Genomic DNA, 16,036 nt, shown 5'->3' with positions numbered 1-16,036 from the left:
AATGTCGGGAGCAGATCGAAATGGATCGCGGCGTGTGGGAATGCCGTGAACGCAGGGCCTCAAATCGGCGTTTCCTCCTTTGCGCTTTCATGACTGGAGATTTACCTGCACCATGACTGCGTTTGGAGCGAGGGCTCACAATGCTGGCCGAGCCTGAGCCGTAATGAGTGGCTTGGTGGGGGGTGTCGGACCCCATCTGGTCCATCAGGAGCGTGCTGAGTACAGCCTGGCTCGCAAGCACGCCCTACGAGCCCGGCATGCCGACGCATTGCACAGGTGCATTGCCAGGCGGCGCGACACCCGCGGTGCAGGACGGCGAGGCGTGCCCGCCTGCGCCATGGATGCGGGCTTGTCTCGAGAGTTGTCCCGGGCCTCCGGGCCACAGGACGCCCTGCACCTTCTGGCCGCCGGGGAGGCCGGGCCCCTCACCACAGACGCCTGCCGCCAGGCCATGCAGGCCTGCGTGGACGCGGGCCGGGCCGACCTGGCGCGGGGCGTGCACGCCGAGATGCTGCGGGGCGGGAGCAGGGAGGAAGGGCCGCAGTGGCCGGCGGCAGACGCGGAGACCAGCGCCGCCCTGCTTTGCATGCTGTGCCGGGCCGGCCAGGTTAAGGCCGCGCTGGGCGCGCTGCAGGACGTGAGGACCTGTAGCCTTGGCCGGAGCGGGGACGTGCAGGTGAGGGTAGCTGCGAGGGTGGAGGTCGGCATGGCGTGTGGGATGGGGGTGCGGAGAGGAGGATGGGTGGCAGGCGGGTGAGGGGGTCCAAAGGTGCAGGTGTGGCGTGACCCTCTCAGCTCACATGCGTGGCAGACCAAGGGCAGCTGCTCCAGGGCGCTCCCCTTGCTCCCAGCCGCCCCAAGGATCCACCCTCCCTCCACCCCCTCACACTAGTTTGGGCATGTCGTGCCTTCACCCCTGGATCCCGAGCTGCCCCTGGCCCTGGTGAGGACCCTGGAAGCCACGCAGAACGTTGCCGACGCCGCCAGCAGGTGGGGCCATCGTACTGTGGGGAGGGGCGGGCACAGACGGACACAGGAGCCACTGCTTCTGCTTGTGGTGCCTCTGCATGCACGGTCTTCCCCCTTCCTGTACGAGTACCGCCTCACTTCCTCCGCCAGCGCGATACAGCCCCTGGTGGTTTGGCCTTGACACCCTCAGCTCACCATGCAGGTACGAGTTCCAGATCGTGTCCGGCACGGTGACCGAGACGGCGGTGGAAGCCGTCGCACAGCGGCGGGGCACCCTCTGGGCGTCCACCGGCGGCCGGGTGCTGGGCGCCAGGCCGGGCCTGGCCTCCGTCCACCGCCTGGTGCTGGAGGACGCCGCTGGCCGCCGGCGCGCACTGCGTTTCGGCACCACAGACGACGCTCTGCCGGCCAAGGCGGGCGACGTGGTGTCCGTGGCATGCTGCCCGGAGCGGGCTGTCCTCTCCAAGGACCGCCTGTTCAAGGCCATGCCCCCCAATGCCAAGCCAGGTGACAGAAGGAGGTGTTGTTTTCTCTTTCTTGATTGTTTGTGCCTTGAGGGGGAGGGCTGGGGGCGTGTATACAGGCGCCAGGGCATCCCTCCATGAAACGCTGTGAGTTGCCAGGGCTGGCACAGATCTGAGAACGACCATGCCTTGTCCTCTGTTCTGGGAGAGGTGTGGTCTGAATGCTCCTGTCCCCTCTCCCACCCAACCCCCAGGCCAGCCCATGCTGTTGAGCAACCAGACCAGCGGCAAGTCGACGCCGCTGGGCGCCCGCGCCGCCCACCGCCGACGGCAGCATCCTCAGGTCCAGCGTGCCAGGCTGGGTGCTGCCCGCCTTCATGGGCCTGGCCGCCTTCGACACGGCGGCCGCGGCCCTGAATCCGGGCGCGGCGCTGGCGGCCACCGGCGCGGCGGCAGCGCTGGGCGCGGCGGGGCTGGCCACGCAGCGCCTGCTCCTCCCAAGGCTGCGTAAGCTGCCCAGCTCGGGCCTGGCGGTGAGCGGGTGTGGAGGGGCATCCTGGGGGGTGGGCATCCTGGAGGGGCAAGGGGGGAGCGCGCGTCATGGAGGGGCAGGCGAGGGCGGTCGGGGGGACAGCGCACTCTGAACTCCCATGCATGGCGCGGCAAACCGTGCATGGCACCCCAGCGCAGACGGGGACCCACGCCATGCGTTCCCATCCACGGCGCAGGCGCAGGAGGTGCGGCAGGGCCTGCTGGCGCAGCACCTCGAGCTGGAAAGGAGGATCGCCGCCATCCTAGAGTCGGCCGCGGACACTGTGCAGAGCTGCGCCAGGTGGGGTTGTTAAATGGAGGAGTTGAGGGGCCTGGCACAGGCTCTGGGCGACGTAGGAAGCATGGCAGCCTGTGACCGCACGGAGGGAGATTGCCGCTGCGCTGCACACCCTGCGGTCTGCCCTTTCTACCCCAACCCATGTCGCCCACCAGGTTGCATCACCTGAGGAGCAAGATGGCGGGGCTGGAAGGCACCTACACCATGCGCCTGGAGAGGGTGAAGGCCTCCCTGCAGTGGCTGGAGTCCCGGCTTGAGGTCGGTGCAGGGGGGTCCGTTTTGAGGCAAGCTTGGGGCTCAGGGGATGCACAGGTGCCTGGAGGGTGCAGCAGCTCACAGGGATTCTGCACCAGACCCATCCCTCCCCTTCTTCTGCCTCTCCATCATGCGTTCACAGAAGCAGACGGAGCTGCTCAGGGCTGCGGTCAGGGTGCTTGCCATGGTGGAGGTAGAGGTGGAGCTTCAGGAGGGCTCCGAACTGGAGGCCAGGTCCTCAGGTGATGCGTTGGATTACCTCTTGTTGGGCGACTGTGCCCGCGTGTATGGCATGGGTCACCTTTGTCCGTAATCAAGCCTAGACTCCTGCGTCCCCGTGCTGCAGGCATAGAGGAGGAGCTCACGAGGCTGGACGAGATAGACAGGCTGCAGCAAGGGTGGTGGGAGAGGAGCGCTGCCGAGGACGAGGTCGAGAAGCTGCTCCAGACATCCTAGGCATCCTCGGGTCTGACAGAAAGAGCTGCTTGCTTCGAATCTGCAACAGATGTGACACCATGGCCCTGCATGATCAGTGAGATTGTACAAGTAGGTCTTTGAGGTCGGTTCACATGACTCATCACTGAACCATGACGTGATGACCTCCCAAATTTCCGGGACGACCATGCGTGTGTGGGGGGTGCACACGCGCCATGCATGCAGATGCATGGCATTTTGGCCGAGTCGAGACGCATCTGCAGTGGGTCCAGAGGTCGCAGCGTCCTCCAGTAGGATGCCGAGGCGATCCGCACGCACGGCAAACGATGCCGGTCGCTCCCCTATCCCCACCGCTGAGCCCACATCCACCAATTTTTCGGCAGAGGTGGGGCTTGATGCAGCGAGATGCCTGGTGATGGGCATGCCCTGCCCACCAATCTGGTGGCGGGATGGGGTTTCCCACCTAGGCCACTCACTTCCAGCACGTCGCAACCCCGTCCCTGCGACACTGTGCAGGAGGCGATGGGCCAGGATGGCCGCGCCTCGGAGTCGCTCTCGAATCCGTTTAGAGAAGATCTGGATGAGGCATCGGAGAGGGACAATGATGATGTGGAGTACGCTGCAGTAACCGTGGTGGAGATTGATATGGAAGACCTCGAGGAGGACGACGTTGACGAGGACGCCGCCTACGATGATGAGGAGGATGATTGGGAGGTAGAGGTTGATGGTGAGTGCAAGATCATTGGCCTCAGGCGGGTCCATTTGGGTTCAGGGGAGACCTTTTGTGTGTCAGTCCAGATCTGCTCTGGTCATGAGCAGCTGGGTGCTGATGATCCTCAGATGGCCCACCCCACACCTCATTCTCCTTGAACGCAGAGGACGACGAGGAGTCGGACTATGGGGACAGCCACCTCCGGATCGCGGGCCTGAGCCGCAGCATCAATGCTGGCCTGGTGGGTTGTCGAGGCTCAGCGGTCTGGGCGAGTGTGGGAATGAATAGGGACCTAGGGGTCATGTACCCCGCCGCTGCTCCATGATGTAGGTTGAGGCCGGCACCGTGACCAGAATGCACCCCTCCCACCCCGAGCACAGGTCCAACAGTTCCCTCTGTTGTCCGAGTGCAACCCACGGGGCCTGGAGGGTGACCTGGCTCACGAGCTGGCGGCCAGCACATATGCCGACCTGTCCTACATCGACCCACTGAAGGTGATGATTCTGTATGCTGGGCCCTGGGTTCCAGACGGGAGAGCATGCCCAGTTGCTACATGTATTGGGAGTGGGGAAGCAATGACACCATTGCCGGCTCCCATCCTCGATTTTCTTGGTTTCTGAGATTCCTCCGACGACTAGACCAGACCCACTACCATCACCAAGAAGTTTGGGCAGGTCTTTCCCCTGCCGTCCTGGCGCGCATGACATGTTGACCCAACACTGCTGATTTCACCCAGCATCGAGCGCAGGCAAAGGAAGGCGAGGGCGCCGACCGGTCGCCACGCAGCGCGACGCTCAACCCTGCGCACGCGCTGCTGATGCGGGAGGGCGGGTCCGGAGGCCCCGGCTTCTCCCCTGCCACACAGGCCCACCTGGCAAGCCGCCACCGCCTGCCCACGAAGTGGGCCCGGATGGTGGACTGCATGCACTCCCGCATCTACACCGGCCGATTCTCACAGACCGGGGACATCTTCTACGGTGGGCGGCTTTTGGGAGAAGGGTGGGGGGGGACCTGAGTGGGTATGGCACGGGGAGCGCGCCAGCCTCAGGTGCCACACCGCAGCAGGCGAGCCCTTTCATGTGGCTGCCATAGTCCAAGAGGGTGATTGGGACATGAAAACCTGAAATAATCTCAGCCTCCTCGTCAGGCCGGCATGCTGTGGCCCAGCTCGGAACCCTGCCCAGCCATGAATCCCTCTCAGCCTCTGAACTCCCCGCCCTTCCTCCCTTGCCACCAAACCCTGCAGCCGGCTTCCAGGGCGGCGGCTGCATCAAGGTGTACGACGCAACCTCGCCTTGCTTCACGGTGCTCAAGTACATCCACGCCCGCCAGCTGCGCTGGACCATCACCGACACGGCGCTGTCCCCTGACTCCCGCTTCCTCCTCTACTCCTCCATCACCTCCACGGTGCACATGGTGGACATCAGCGCGCGGGGGGTAGGCCCCGACGCCGCGCGCTCCATCGGCAACGTGACAGACCTGCACGAGGCGCTGGAGCTGACCGGGGCGCGGGGCGACGTCGACGACTACTCCACGGGCGTGTGGAGCCTGCGCTGGAGCCCTTCGGGTGAGGAGGTGGCCGCGGGGACCGCAGACTGCAGCCTCTACATCTATGACATCGCGGCGGTGAGGGCTTGTTGCTTGGAGAGGGTGGGTGGGTGTGAACCCGGCCCAGGCGCCTGGCCGAGCTGGCGTATCGTGCCTGGGCGGGTGGTGCCGCGATGCAAAGTGCCAGACCATGCTCCCTCCCGCCCTTCCTTTCCTTGGCCCCCTAACCCCCATCGCCACTCACGCCCAGGGTCTAACGGTGGTGCAAAACAAGGGCCACAACGACCACGTGAACGCGGTGGAGTATGCAGATGACACCGGCAACCTGATCTACACCGGTGGGGACGACAAGTATGTCAAGGTGGGAACCAGGGCGGGGGGTGGGATGGAGACGGAGGGGGGGTGCTGCCTGGCGACGGGTGGGCGGGTCTCAGGTCTGCACCCACACGTCGGAGCCCACACTCACCGACTGCTGGCCATGCCCTTCCCCCGCCCCTCTACATCCTGCAGGTCTGGGACCGACGTATGCTGAGGGCACGCGCCCGGACCAAGCCGGTGGGCGTGTTCATCGGGCACACGGATGGCGTCACCCACATAGACAGCAAAGTGGGTGGGCAGTGGAACCGCGAGGCCAGCGCTGGGTAGACTGCTTCGGACAGCCCCCCCCCCCCCGGCTGCAGTGTCCCTCGGGCGTGTTCTACTCGCCCAGACTCTTCTCACATGCGTCCCCTCGCAGGGCGATGGGCGGTTCCTCATCAGCAACAGCAAGGACCAGAGCATCAAGGTGTGGGACGCGCGGCGCATGTCCCCCAGCAGCGAGGTGGTCACCGCCGAGCGGGGCGGCGTGCCCACCTTCCAGTGGGACTACAGGTGGGTGGATGTGCTCATGGGTGGCGAGGAGAGGCTGGCAACTTGAGGCCGCAGAGTCTGGTCTGACCTGCTGGGGGCTCACCTCGTGTGAAGGGAGCTTGCATCTGTATGTGCGCTGGACACGCCACCTGGATGGACTGTGGCCTCCGATGGCCCCCGCTGTTGAGGCCACGTGACCCCTCTCATCGTGCCTCAGACCGGTATCAGGGCCCAGGCCATCCTTCCCAACCCATCAATCCCTACCCAATCCACATCACGCCCTGCCTGCTGCAGGTGGATGGAGTACCCCGCCCGCGACCGCCTGGTGACGCACCCCATGGACGCCTCCCTGACCAGCATTCGGGGGCATTACGTGCTCAACACCCTGATCAGGGCCTACTGGAGCCCCATGGCAACCACCGGCCAGCGATACGTCTACGCCGGCAGCGCAGACGGCATCGTCCGGATTTTTGGTGGGTGGCAGGAAGGAAGGGGACGCTGGGTGACCGACTGAGGAGCTGCTGCCGCGAAATGACCTGGGAAGGGCAGCAAGTGGAGTCTCGCTGTGTGGCACACTCATCAAATGTCATGGCACAGGAGTCACTGCTGACATCAAGCCCACAACCTGCCTCCCTTCCCACTCCTGCAGATGTGTTGACGGGGGCCACTGTTGCGCAGCTGCAGAGGAGGAGGGGCGGCCACGACGCCACTGTCCGAGATTGCTCATGGCACCCGACACTGCCCATGCTTACAACAGGTAAAACGAAGGGCTTGTGGCGTGGGCGTGCCTTCTGGCTAGGAGGTGCCAGGTTTGGGAGCAGCGATATCCATCCACCGGGTCCGTCTGCATACTATGACCTCACGTGCAAACCTCACACCCTGCAGTCGACTTCAATGGCTGCATCACCCTCTTTGAGCCGGAGTCGGCGGTGGACCGATTGTGACTCACAGGATGTCCAGCAACTTGCGATGTACACTACACTCCCCCTAGCACGGCTGTGGGGCACATGGATTCACACCAGCCCTCCTTGAACCACCCAGGCATGGTGTATATTCAGGATTTGTCGTGCATGTATTGCTTCCTGTGCTTCCACTCTCAAGGGTCCGCACTGGGTGTTCTTGTCGGTCAAGCCTGTAAGACATGATTTTTTGGCGGGTACAGGTCAGTGTAGCCCGGAATTGGAAGTGGTCCGACGCGCCAACCCTGGCCAAGCAGGCTTCCACCGTCTGATCAGCGTCGTGCGGACACAACGCACCTTTCAAAGGATCACCGCGATACCAGCTTTCGGGACCGTGTTAGTGAGGAGGTCAGTCTGACACCAGCGACTCGGCAGAAGATCTCACCCGACCTCGCGCACCCCTCTCGCTTGCCGCGAGTTGGCCCCCGGCACTATGGTCCCAAAGCCCGATGACGAGTGAGACGGGCGTGTGGCGCGATCACCTCTTTCCCGACTCCAGCCGCGCTCGGGCGCTGCCCCTCGCAACCCTTCGAACTGACAACCTCGCTCCCGGCCCCTCCCGTGCAGCTACGACTACCTGTTTAAGGTGGTGCTGATCGGAGACAGTGGAGTAGGAAAATCCAATCTCCTCAGCCGCTTCACCCGCAACGAGTTCTCCCTGGAGAGCAAGTCCACGATCGGCGTGGAGTTTGCCACCCGCAGCATCCAGGTGGGTCCGACAGCCGCCTCAACGGCTCCGGCACTGTGATCCACCATGGATTTGACGCAGGATGGCGCCTCACATACCTCTCGCGCGCCCATGGGTCAGGTGGACGGCAAGACCATCAAGGCACAGATCTGGGACACAGCCGGCCAGGAGCGCTACCGCGCCATCACCAGCGCCTACTACCGTGGCGCGGTGGGGGCGCTATTGGTCTACGACATCACCAAGCAGGGTGAGGCAGCGGGGTGCGCGCGGGGATGTCTTTGGGTAAGGCGTCGGGGGTGCCAGAGGACCCCTAGAAATCGTCATTCTGGACTCCCAAGGATGCTTGCCAGGCCTGCTTGCAAGCGTTCGGGAGACTGGCCCAGGCAGTGCAGAGCTTAATGCATGGCTTGGAGCATGGTGGGGCGGCCCCACGTCGCCACGCCAGACTGCAGCGGCGTCCATTCAATGGGCCTGCGGCGTGCACCCCTTGGACGCAGGGGCAGCCACCTAGCTCCCCCCTTGCCCTGCCCAAGATGCAGTGACCTTTGAGAATGTGGAGCGGTGGCTCAAGGAGCTGCGCGACCACGCCGACGCCAACATTGTGATCATGCTGGTGGGGAACAAGAGCGATCTGCGGCACCTGCGCTCCGTCCAGACGGAGGATGCCAAGTCCTTCTGCGAGCGCGAGAACCTGTCCTTCATCGAGACCTCCGCCCTGGAGGCCACCAACGTGGAGCAAGCCTTCCAGCGCATCCTCACCGAGATCTACCACATCGTCTCCAAGAAGGCACTGGCCGCGGAGGACGCGGTGCAGGTGCGTGGGATGAGGGCTTGGAGGGAGCAAGGGTTTCTTGGGGGAAGCATGTGGGAGAGTGGGTAACAGGCTGCCCCACCCCACTACCTGACCTCCCACCACCCTCTCAGCCTGCAAGCCGACAACGCGCTGGTGCTGGCCCTCAGAGGTAGCCTGTGAGATGCACCCAGGAACCGACCCCCTTCCCCCCACCCTCACACGCATCGTGCAGGCCCCCAGCAGCGGAACTGCAATCAAGGTGACCGAGGCGACGCCCGAGGCCAAGAAGAAGGCCTCCTGCTGCGCCAGCGGCTGAACCTGTGTTCCCCAGCTACTACCCCACCCCCCACCCCCCCCCGCTTCCGACTCAATGCATATGCAGCAAAATCAGAATGCCATATGATAGGGAGGTGTCTACACATGGCCAGTAGGGCGCCGCTGACAAGGAAAATCCCGGGAATCCCCATGGGTACGGAGGAATGCAGAGCTACGAGGCCTTCTTCAGCAAGATGCATACTCAGGCGTGGCAGTGTCGAAATATATCATCTCCGCCATGTCTTATGGATACGATACACCCTGAAGGCATGTAGTCCGGCTACTCGAGGGTGGCTGTCGGAGGTGCGCGCATGTCGAGCCAGGACTTGCCGGGGCTCATGCCCATCCTCCCAGGTAAACTGCACTGTAGTGAAAGGGATTCGCCTTCAATTGCAGTGGCCCATTGTCTGGTCACCGGAAAGAGCCACCTCGGTGTGTCCCGGGGCCATTCACCATGCAATCAATCGCACTCCCCCACACCCACGCAGCTGAGATGCCGTGGCTGTTCCCCAAAGTAAACTTCCGCCTATTCAAGATAGAAGCAGGCGAGATTGGGTTTGATGAATCCTCCTGTGGGACCCCCTCGGACTTCATGGCCATGGTGCAGCGGGACCAGACAGCTGCCGCTCACCTGCTGGACGCCCTGGCTGCGCAAGGCGTGGCAGGAGGGCGTGACGAGCCGTCAGGAGGGCGTGACGAACCTTCCTCGGCATCCACCCTGCTCGTCGACATGTATGATGAGTGCATCGCCGCACTGTGCGACAGCCCGCTGACCGTGGGGGCGCTGGAGGTCATGCACAGCCAGGTGAGCTGCCGCAAGCTCAGCCTGGACTTGACCTCCGGTTTCGTCAACCATGCCATTCTTTGCTTGGAGGAGGAGGAGCAGGAGGTGAGTGGCGGGTGGCATGGTGTGCCTATAGGGTTGCGAGGGTGCGTCGCAGGAATGACTCGTCGAGTTTCCGGGATCATCCGCATAGGGAGTCCCACTATGTCGGCTCTGCAGTCTGGGATGACATTGGGATGTCTCCCCCGCAACGATCTTATCTCTGCCCCTCACCACCCTCCCACACTTGCAGAGCTTGAGCTCGCAGCACCCACGTCTCGTTCGCCTCTTTGCGGCCCTGTTACGACCTCTCATCTCTCATCACCCAGGACTCCTCCTGTCCTGCCCTGCGCTGGAAGGATTTTGCTTGAGGAACCTGCAGCACAGCGAAGGCATCGCCCTCTTCCAGTTCCTGAAGCAGCAGCAGGAACTGTATCTGTAGCTGGCTCTGAGTGCTGCGGGCAGTTGCCTGAATGAATGTTGTTCCTTGTACATTGCATACTAAGCACTTGGATTCTGACGCTGGCGTGCTCTGTCCCACAGTTTTTATTGATATGACCTGGAGTCCTGGCTGGAAAGATCGTAATGTAGAGGATGGGTGTTGTGGCATACCCCGATTTGACCGAACAACAAGCGGCAAGCCTCCAAGGTATGATGGTCTCAGAGTACAGAAATTCTATCGCATCAACACCTGAGATATTTATTGTGGTCTACGACACCCATCCTGTCGAACAAGGGCTATCCGGAACAAGACATCCGCCACCCCCAGGGACCAGCCTGCGGTCGCCACGCCGGGCCTCCCTCGATCCTCTCATTTGATCGGGGTTATGAGAGCATTGGAATCGGTCCGAGATCAGGTGACGAGCGGCTTCTCCTCCCTAAAAGGCAGCCCTAGGTCCGCGGAGGGCAGGAGGGCTTTTTGAGCTGACACGCGAGGCCGCTGCACCCATGGTGGTGTAGTCGTGATTCGCCCTCACCGATTGCTGCCATGGCCGCACAGGGATCTGTTCATCATCTTCGTGCTCAAGGTGCTGGAGAGCTACAACTACTTCTCCCTGTCGCGCATCTTTGTGCTGTACCTCACCGAGAACTTTGGGGTGGATGACCTGACAGCTGGGACCCTGTATGGGCTGTGGGGCACCCTCCTGGTCCTCTACGGCTTCATCCTGGGTGGGGCTATCGACTTCCTGGGTGAGGCTGGGCCTGGTCGTGGACAGCAAATGGTGATGGGATGGGGATCTCGGGTTGTCAGAGATGGTGGTCCTGGCGCCTCCCTAGCAACCGCTGTTCCTGAGGTGAGGCTTTCTACCAGACCAGTGCTGGTCTAGCTGCTCTTGACCTTCACAGCACTCGTCCCCGCCTCGTCCATGCCCCGACCCCAGGCGTCAAGCGCTCCCTCGTCCTGTGCTTCGTCCTCAACATCACCAGCCGCCTGGTCATGGCCTCCACGTCGTCCCGCTTGGTGTTGCTAATGGCTCTGCTGGGCCCAAACACGGTGGCGGGGTCGCTGGGCGTGCCGGTGATGACCATCGGCGTGAAGCGCTACACCCACTCCGGCAACCGCGGCTTCGCGTTCTCCCTCTTCTACACGCTGATGAACGTGGCGGCGCTGACACAGGTGCGGGGGGGTCCTTGGGTACAGCGTGCTCGTCTGATGGGCTGACTGCTACCACCCTGGGCCTGGTGCTTGAGCTTCAGGCAGATCTCCGATCTACTCCGCTGCGCTGCAAGTCGGCAGTTCGCACCCCTCCCTTGCGCATGAACAGGGTGTGCTCATGGACTTTTTCCGCATCAGGTGGAAGCACGGGTTTGACGTGCCGGCGTTTGCGGATCGTTCCCTGCTGAACAGCGGCAACAGGCTCTTCCTTGCATCCGGTGGGTTCTTGCAGGTGGAAGCTATGTGAGGTGCCCTGGGGCTGGTGACATGAGAGTTTCGGCCAAGGGCAGACCGCGAGGTGACGCCTGGAGCACAAATTGCCCTGCCCATTCATCGTTGCTCTATCGTTTGTGAGTACTGACCTTTGAGAAGCTCTCGTATTAAGTGATCACCATCCCTTTGCGCCATAACTTCATCATGTTCACCTTTGGGCTCTTCAGCACCACCCCTCCAAAATCAAATCTGTCAGGGTGCGTGACCTCAATGGTGGGGCTCTGGCTCACCTTCCTGTTGTCGGACCCGGCTGCGGATGACGACGCGGCGGTGTACGCCCGGGTACCAGCTGTGCTCGAGGCGGAGGCTGGCCTGGCACAGGCTGGGCGTGGCGAGCGCCCTCGCAGCGTCGAGCCGGCTGCCAAGGATGCGCCGTCTGCGCCGTCAGAGTCCAAGTGGCAGAAGCTGGTGACAGCTGCAGGGGTGAGACAGTGGAGGGGGTTTGCGGTTCATGGCTGTGGGGTTGGTGCATTGGCTTGATTCCCTACAGCAGGATTACGGCCGGCCCCTGCATGCTCTTACTCTGCCTCTCAATCCTCTCACCCCTTGCAGAACGTGGCATTGTCCAGGGAGTTCATCAAGTACATTGTCATGTGTGTCATCACAGTGAGTATGCGTCACGATGCCGGGAGGAAGGGGAAAAGGCCGATGCCCTGTGTTTCCCGGGAATAGTCCGCGATGGGATGGCCTGCAAGGGACATTAAATTCTCTCGCGGGCGACAGGGGTGGTTTACTTCTTGCATCCTTTCCTCCTGGCACAGCACAGAACCTCCTCTCACCCATGGCCCTTCTCCTTGCCCACATCCGCTCCAGGTGAACCTCAAGTCGGTCTTCAAGTACCTGGACGCCATGCTACCCAAGTATCAGCTGCGGTGAGGCATGAAATGGGGACTTGCCGTAAGTGTTCTGGCTTGGATCGTTGCCCCCGGCCTTGCTTTTTACTTCAGAAAGGTGCCCTCTTGCGACTTGCAGTGACGTGATTCTCCCCTCCCCCCCATTCAAACAGGGCCTTTGGGTGCGATGCTCCCATCGGCATGATATACTCCATCAATCCCTTCACCATTGTTTTCCTGGTTCCTATCATTGGGGCCATGACCACAGGTACCTTGGGCCCGGGGAGCATAAAATAGGGGCTGCAGGGGTTCTGTTAAAGTGCACTGAAGCAGCAGACGTGCCCAGGGTTGACAGGTTATGCTGCCTGCTGGAAGCAGGTCTGGGCATAAGAGTATTGTATTTTGTGCACATTGGCTCCATGAGCGTCCCCAGACCCTGCCCTGCCGAGCCCTCTTGCCCGCCCCACCCTGCGCTGCTTGGGATGTCTAACGCCCTCTTCTACAATACCTTTCTTCCCCACCCACCCGCCCCTCCCCCACCAACAGGCTTCCAGCACTTTGACATGATCCACTTTGGCAGCTACCTGTCTGCGCTGTCCCCCTTCTGGCTGGTCATCTGGCCCGCCGAGTGGGCTGCGGCCATGTTTGTGCTGACCCTGTCCCTCGGCGAGGCGGTGTGGAGCCCGCGCTGGTACGACTACTCCATGGGCGTGGCGCCGGATGGAAAGGAGGGCATGTTCACCGCGCTGGCGTCGGCGCCCCTCTTCGCCGCCATGCTCCCCACCGGTACGGGAGGGTGGGGATTGGAGTGGCTCTGGCGACGATGGTTGATCGTTTGCTGTCCTCAGGATCGAGCACACCCCATGGCGACAGACTTCCCCGCTGAGGCATCACACAGGAGTGCCCCTGGGCCCAGCCTCATGCCGCTACCCCCACCCGCCCACAACTCCCGTCCAGGCATGCTCTCCGGCTACCTGCTGGACCGCTTCTGCCCTGACAATGGGCAGTGCAGCGACGTGTCGGCCGGACGGAGCCTGCTCACACATGCTCAAGCCACAGCTCCGAGCCCCTCGCTCGGTGGCGGGGAGTGCCGGGGCCCCATCATGTGGACCACGGTGGCCCTGCTCACCCTCACGTCCCCACTCCTCATCCTCGTGACCCAGGTAGGGGTCCTGTGACAGAGGATGGGTGGGGGTTGAGTAGGCAGGGTAGCTGGCCATGCAAAGGGCAAGCAAGGAGTTGTCATCAAAATTGATCCCCGGCGGCGACCATCATGCTGAGACATGTCAACCCCCCCAATTCCAGCCAGCCCGTCATCCATTTCTGCCCTCACTAATTTCTCCATACAATCCCCTGATGCAGAAATGGATACGACCCGCTCCCAGCGCGGACAAGGTCCAGGACCGAACCCCTGGGCTGGGGACGGGTGTGGACTTCAACGAGGCCGACCCTCTCTTGGTGGTGGACAACCTGTATCAGAGCGCGGCCATGCCGCGCCACAGCGAGGGACGCTGAGGGTCACTGTACAGCTACCTCGGAGAGGGCCCAGACCATACCCCTCAGCGCTGTGTATAACCCATCTGTGCATTGCAATGGCTTCATCATGAACCCAGAACTGGTCGTCGCACTTCAATAGGTATCACCTGTACCACTCATCGGCTGTAACAGTACATGTGCTTGCAGGAGGGGGGTGCCTGGCCTCACCTCGTCGGCAAGCACCACGGCCAGCATTGGGCCGGCAAAAGATAGCACGTCAGGATGGAGGAGTGGGGGGGGTCAATGGGGGAACAGGCGCTGTTCCCGTCTGGATCATTTGGGAAGAGGAAAGGTAGGAATCGGTGCCTGCCTCAGTGCCAGGCTGCGGGGGTGTCAACGTGGGACGGCCAGGCGGCGATGCCGGCCAGGATCCAGGCCACCTGGAGCACGCCCCCCAGGCCCACTGACACCAGCATCGCCACATGGCGCAGGCCGGCGGCCTGGAGGAGGGAGGCGGCGAGGAGGAGCAGGGTGTCCAGCGCCACCCCGGCTCGGAGCAAGGCGCCAGCTGTCCCCTGCACCAGCCACGTCAGCAGTGTCCAGGGGCGCCGGGGCGGGGGCGGTGATATGGTTGGATGTGGTAAGGTAAGGGCTCGTGGCGGCGACGTGGCGCCAGCTGGGTCGCCGCGGTGCAACCTGGCGGCACAGCCGCGGGGGGTGGCTGCCGCCTCCAGGAGGCCCTGCAGCCTGAGCACCTCGCCCTGTAACGCGGCGATCTTTCCCTGCGCTTCCAGCAGGGACTCCTCCAGGAATGGTGCGCCTGGCAGAGGGCTGTCTCGGCGTGGCGTGTCCTGGGTGGGGTGTGGAGGTGGTGTGTGGATCCAAATGAGCCAGAGGGAGGCAGGGGCGTGGCATTCGGCATGCGTTTACTCTGCTACAAGTGAAAAACTTCCCCCATGTCCAATGTATTGGAGATCACAAGCAGTGTATTGCAGATCACAAGCAATCAGGCAGGGGACTTCGAGTGTGTCTCACCAGTATGGGAGTAGCGTCGCCCTCCGCTGCCCCGCCCTCTGCGACCTCTGTCTGGCTGCCGACGCGGCATTCCTCGCCGCCCTCCGCTTCCGGACGGTGGGCAGCGATGCGAGGGCTGTGTGACTGAGATTCGCAAGGACTTGGCACGCCAGCCTGTGCGAGGGTGGTTGTTGGGAGCCAGAAGATGGAATAGGGCAGGTTGCATGCTGGCCATGTGAGCGTGTTGATCTCCACATCCCGCAGGAGAGGCACCCGCATGTGCTGAATGGGGAGCGGATCGCACGCCACCGCTGCGACACAGAGTGGTCCCCAGGCCTCCCTCATCCACCCCTCCGACACCCCTGCCCGGGGTCACGCACCTGTGCGCTCAGCAGGTCCAGTACCGCGTCCCTTTCCATCTCCAGTTGGAGCACCTCCCTTGCAAGCTCCCGTACCTGGTCCTCCAAGGTCATAGGGGGTGCACCCCCGGCTGGGGACTCAACCAGACCATGATCGATAAGATGGTCGTCTGGAAGACTCTCAAGGACTAGATCAGCCTCGTTGCATGCCTGGGGAAAGTCGGGGCGGGTGCTTGGAGGGAGGATGTCAGCATACCGGCGACAGATGCCAGCCAGGCCATGGAGCAGAGCCGCGCGCTGGGCCGCCTCTGGGGTACGCTTAGCGGCGAGCTCGTGCAGGTCGGCGCGCAGGTCCTCCAGGGCCGACCCGATTGCACGCCGGCTGCCAGCGCTGATCTGTGTGCGCGCGATGGGGAAGGCATGGAAACTCGAGTAAGACATCGATCTCCTGCAATCCTTGGACTGGGTGCCATTCGAAGTTCCCTTCCTGGCAACCAGAATGTGTACCTTGTCATGGTCCAGCACTGCCTGTACACGGGTCTGAAAGGCGCCGAAGCTGGCGTCCAGCCCTGGGATCTGTGCTTCCTCCATGCTGCTGCAGGTCATGCCATCAATGGCAGGTTGCCAAGAGGTTGGCCCCAGCTCAGGACAGGGAGACGCCACGGTGCTCTATTCCAGGGGGTTTAACTTGAAAAGGAACCTACTTGCGTGAAGTTCTGGACCTGGGAGACCGAAGTGTGGGTTTCGTTGCCGGTATGGAGTACTGTCGTTGCCAATGGGGTCAG

At 62.7% G+C, this 16,036-nt stretch overlaps 4 protein-coding genes across 4 annotated transcripts; 3 read left to right on the top strand and 1 right to left on the bottom strand.

Moving 5' to 3' along the window:
- Positions 1 to 337: 337 nt before the first annotated feature.
- F751_5621 (hypothetical protein) lies at positions 338 to 2,973 on the top strand (the record flags this gene model as incomplete). Its single annotated transcript, XM_011402342.1, has 8 exons — positions 338 to 637; positions 893 to 990; positions 1,172 to 1,476; positions 1,688 to 1,776; positions 2,162 to 2,265; positions 2,418 to 2,520; positions 2,660 to 2,759; positions 2,864 to 2,973. 8 exons carry the CDS (start codon positions 338 to 340, stop codon positions 2,971 to 2,973), a joined length of 1,209 nt encoding a protein of 402 aa, XP_011400644.1.
- Positions 2,974 to 3,474: 501 nt separating this feature from the next.
- Positions 3,475 to 8,817, top strand: F751_5620 (Ras-related protein YPTC6; the record flags this gene model as incomplete). Its single annotated transcript, XM_011402341.1, has 15 exons — positions 3,475 to 3,679; positions 3,829 to 3,905; positions 4,045 to 4,158; positions 4,413 to 4,641; positions 4,911 to 5,290; positions 5,463 to 5,573; positions 5,723 to 5,818; positions 5,949 to 6,082; positions 6,356 to 6,534; positions 6,711 to 6,818; positions 6,947 to 7,001; positions 7,588 to 7,729; positions 7,829 to 7,955; positions 8,248 to 8,522; positions 8,734 to 8,817. The coding sequence occupies 15 exons, from the start codon at positions 3,475 to 3,477 to the stop codon at positions 8,815 to 8,817; spliced, it is 2,316 nt and encodes a 771-aa protein (XP_011400643.1).
- Positions 8,818 to 9,127: 310 nt separating this feature from the next.
- Positions 9,128 to 13,917, top strand: F751_5619 (hypothetical protein; the record flags this gene model as incomplete). The annotated part of the gene is made up of 12 exons (XM_011402340.1): positions 9,128 to 9,170; positions 9,305 to 9,737; positions 10,640 to 10,830; positions 11,022 to 11,257; positions 11,406 to 11,514; positions 11,766 to 11,992; positions 12,122 to 12,175; positions 12,383 to 12,441; positions 12,576 to 12,670; positions 12,949 to 13,188; positions 13,360 to 13,565; positions 13,765 to 13,917. 12 exons carry the CDS (start codon positions 9,128 to 9,130, stop codon positions 13,915 to 13,917), a joined length of 2,046 nt encoding a protein of 681 aa, XP_011400642.1.
- Positions 13,918 to 14,249: 332 nt separating this feature from the next.
- F751_5618 (hypothetical protein) lies at positions 14,250 to 15,842 on the bottom strand (the record flags this gene model as incomplete). Its single annotated transcript, XM_011402339.1, has 5 exons — positions 14,250 to 14,378; positions 14,634 to 14,729; positions 14,914 to 15,066; positions 15,273 to 15,647; positions 15,759 to 15,842. The coding sequence occupies 5 exons, from the start codon at positions 15,840 to 15,842 to the stop codon at positions 14,250 to 14,252; spliced, it is 837 nt and encodes a 278-aa protein (XP_011400641.1).
- Positions 15,843 to 16,036: the final 194 nt, after the last annotated feature.

The sequence above is a fragment of the Auxenochlorella protothecoides genome (assembly GCF_000733215.1).
Source record: "Auxenochlorella protothecoides strain 0710 unplaced genomic scaffold scaffold66, whole genome shotgun sequence".
Taxonomy (NCBI): domain Eukaryota; kingdom Viridiplantae; phylum Chlorophyta; class Trebouxiophyceae; order Chlorellales; family Chlorellaceae; genus Auxenochlorella; species Auxenochlorella protothecoides.
Note: the sequence above shows the minus strand (reverse complement) of the source record. Positions and strands in the feature narration are given on the sequence as shown.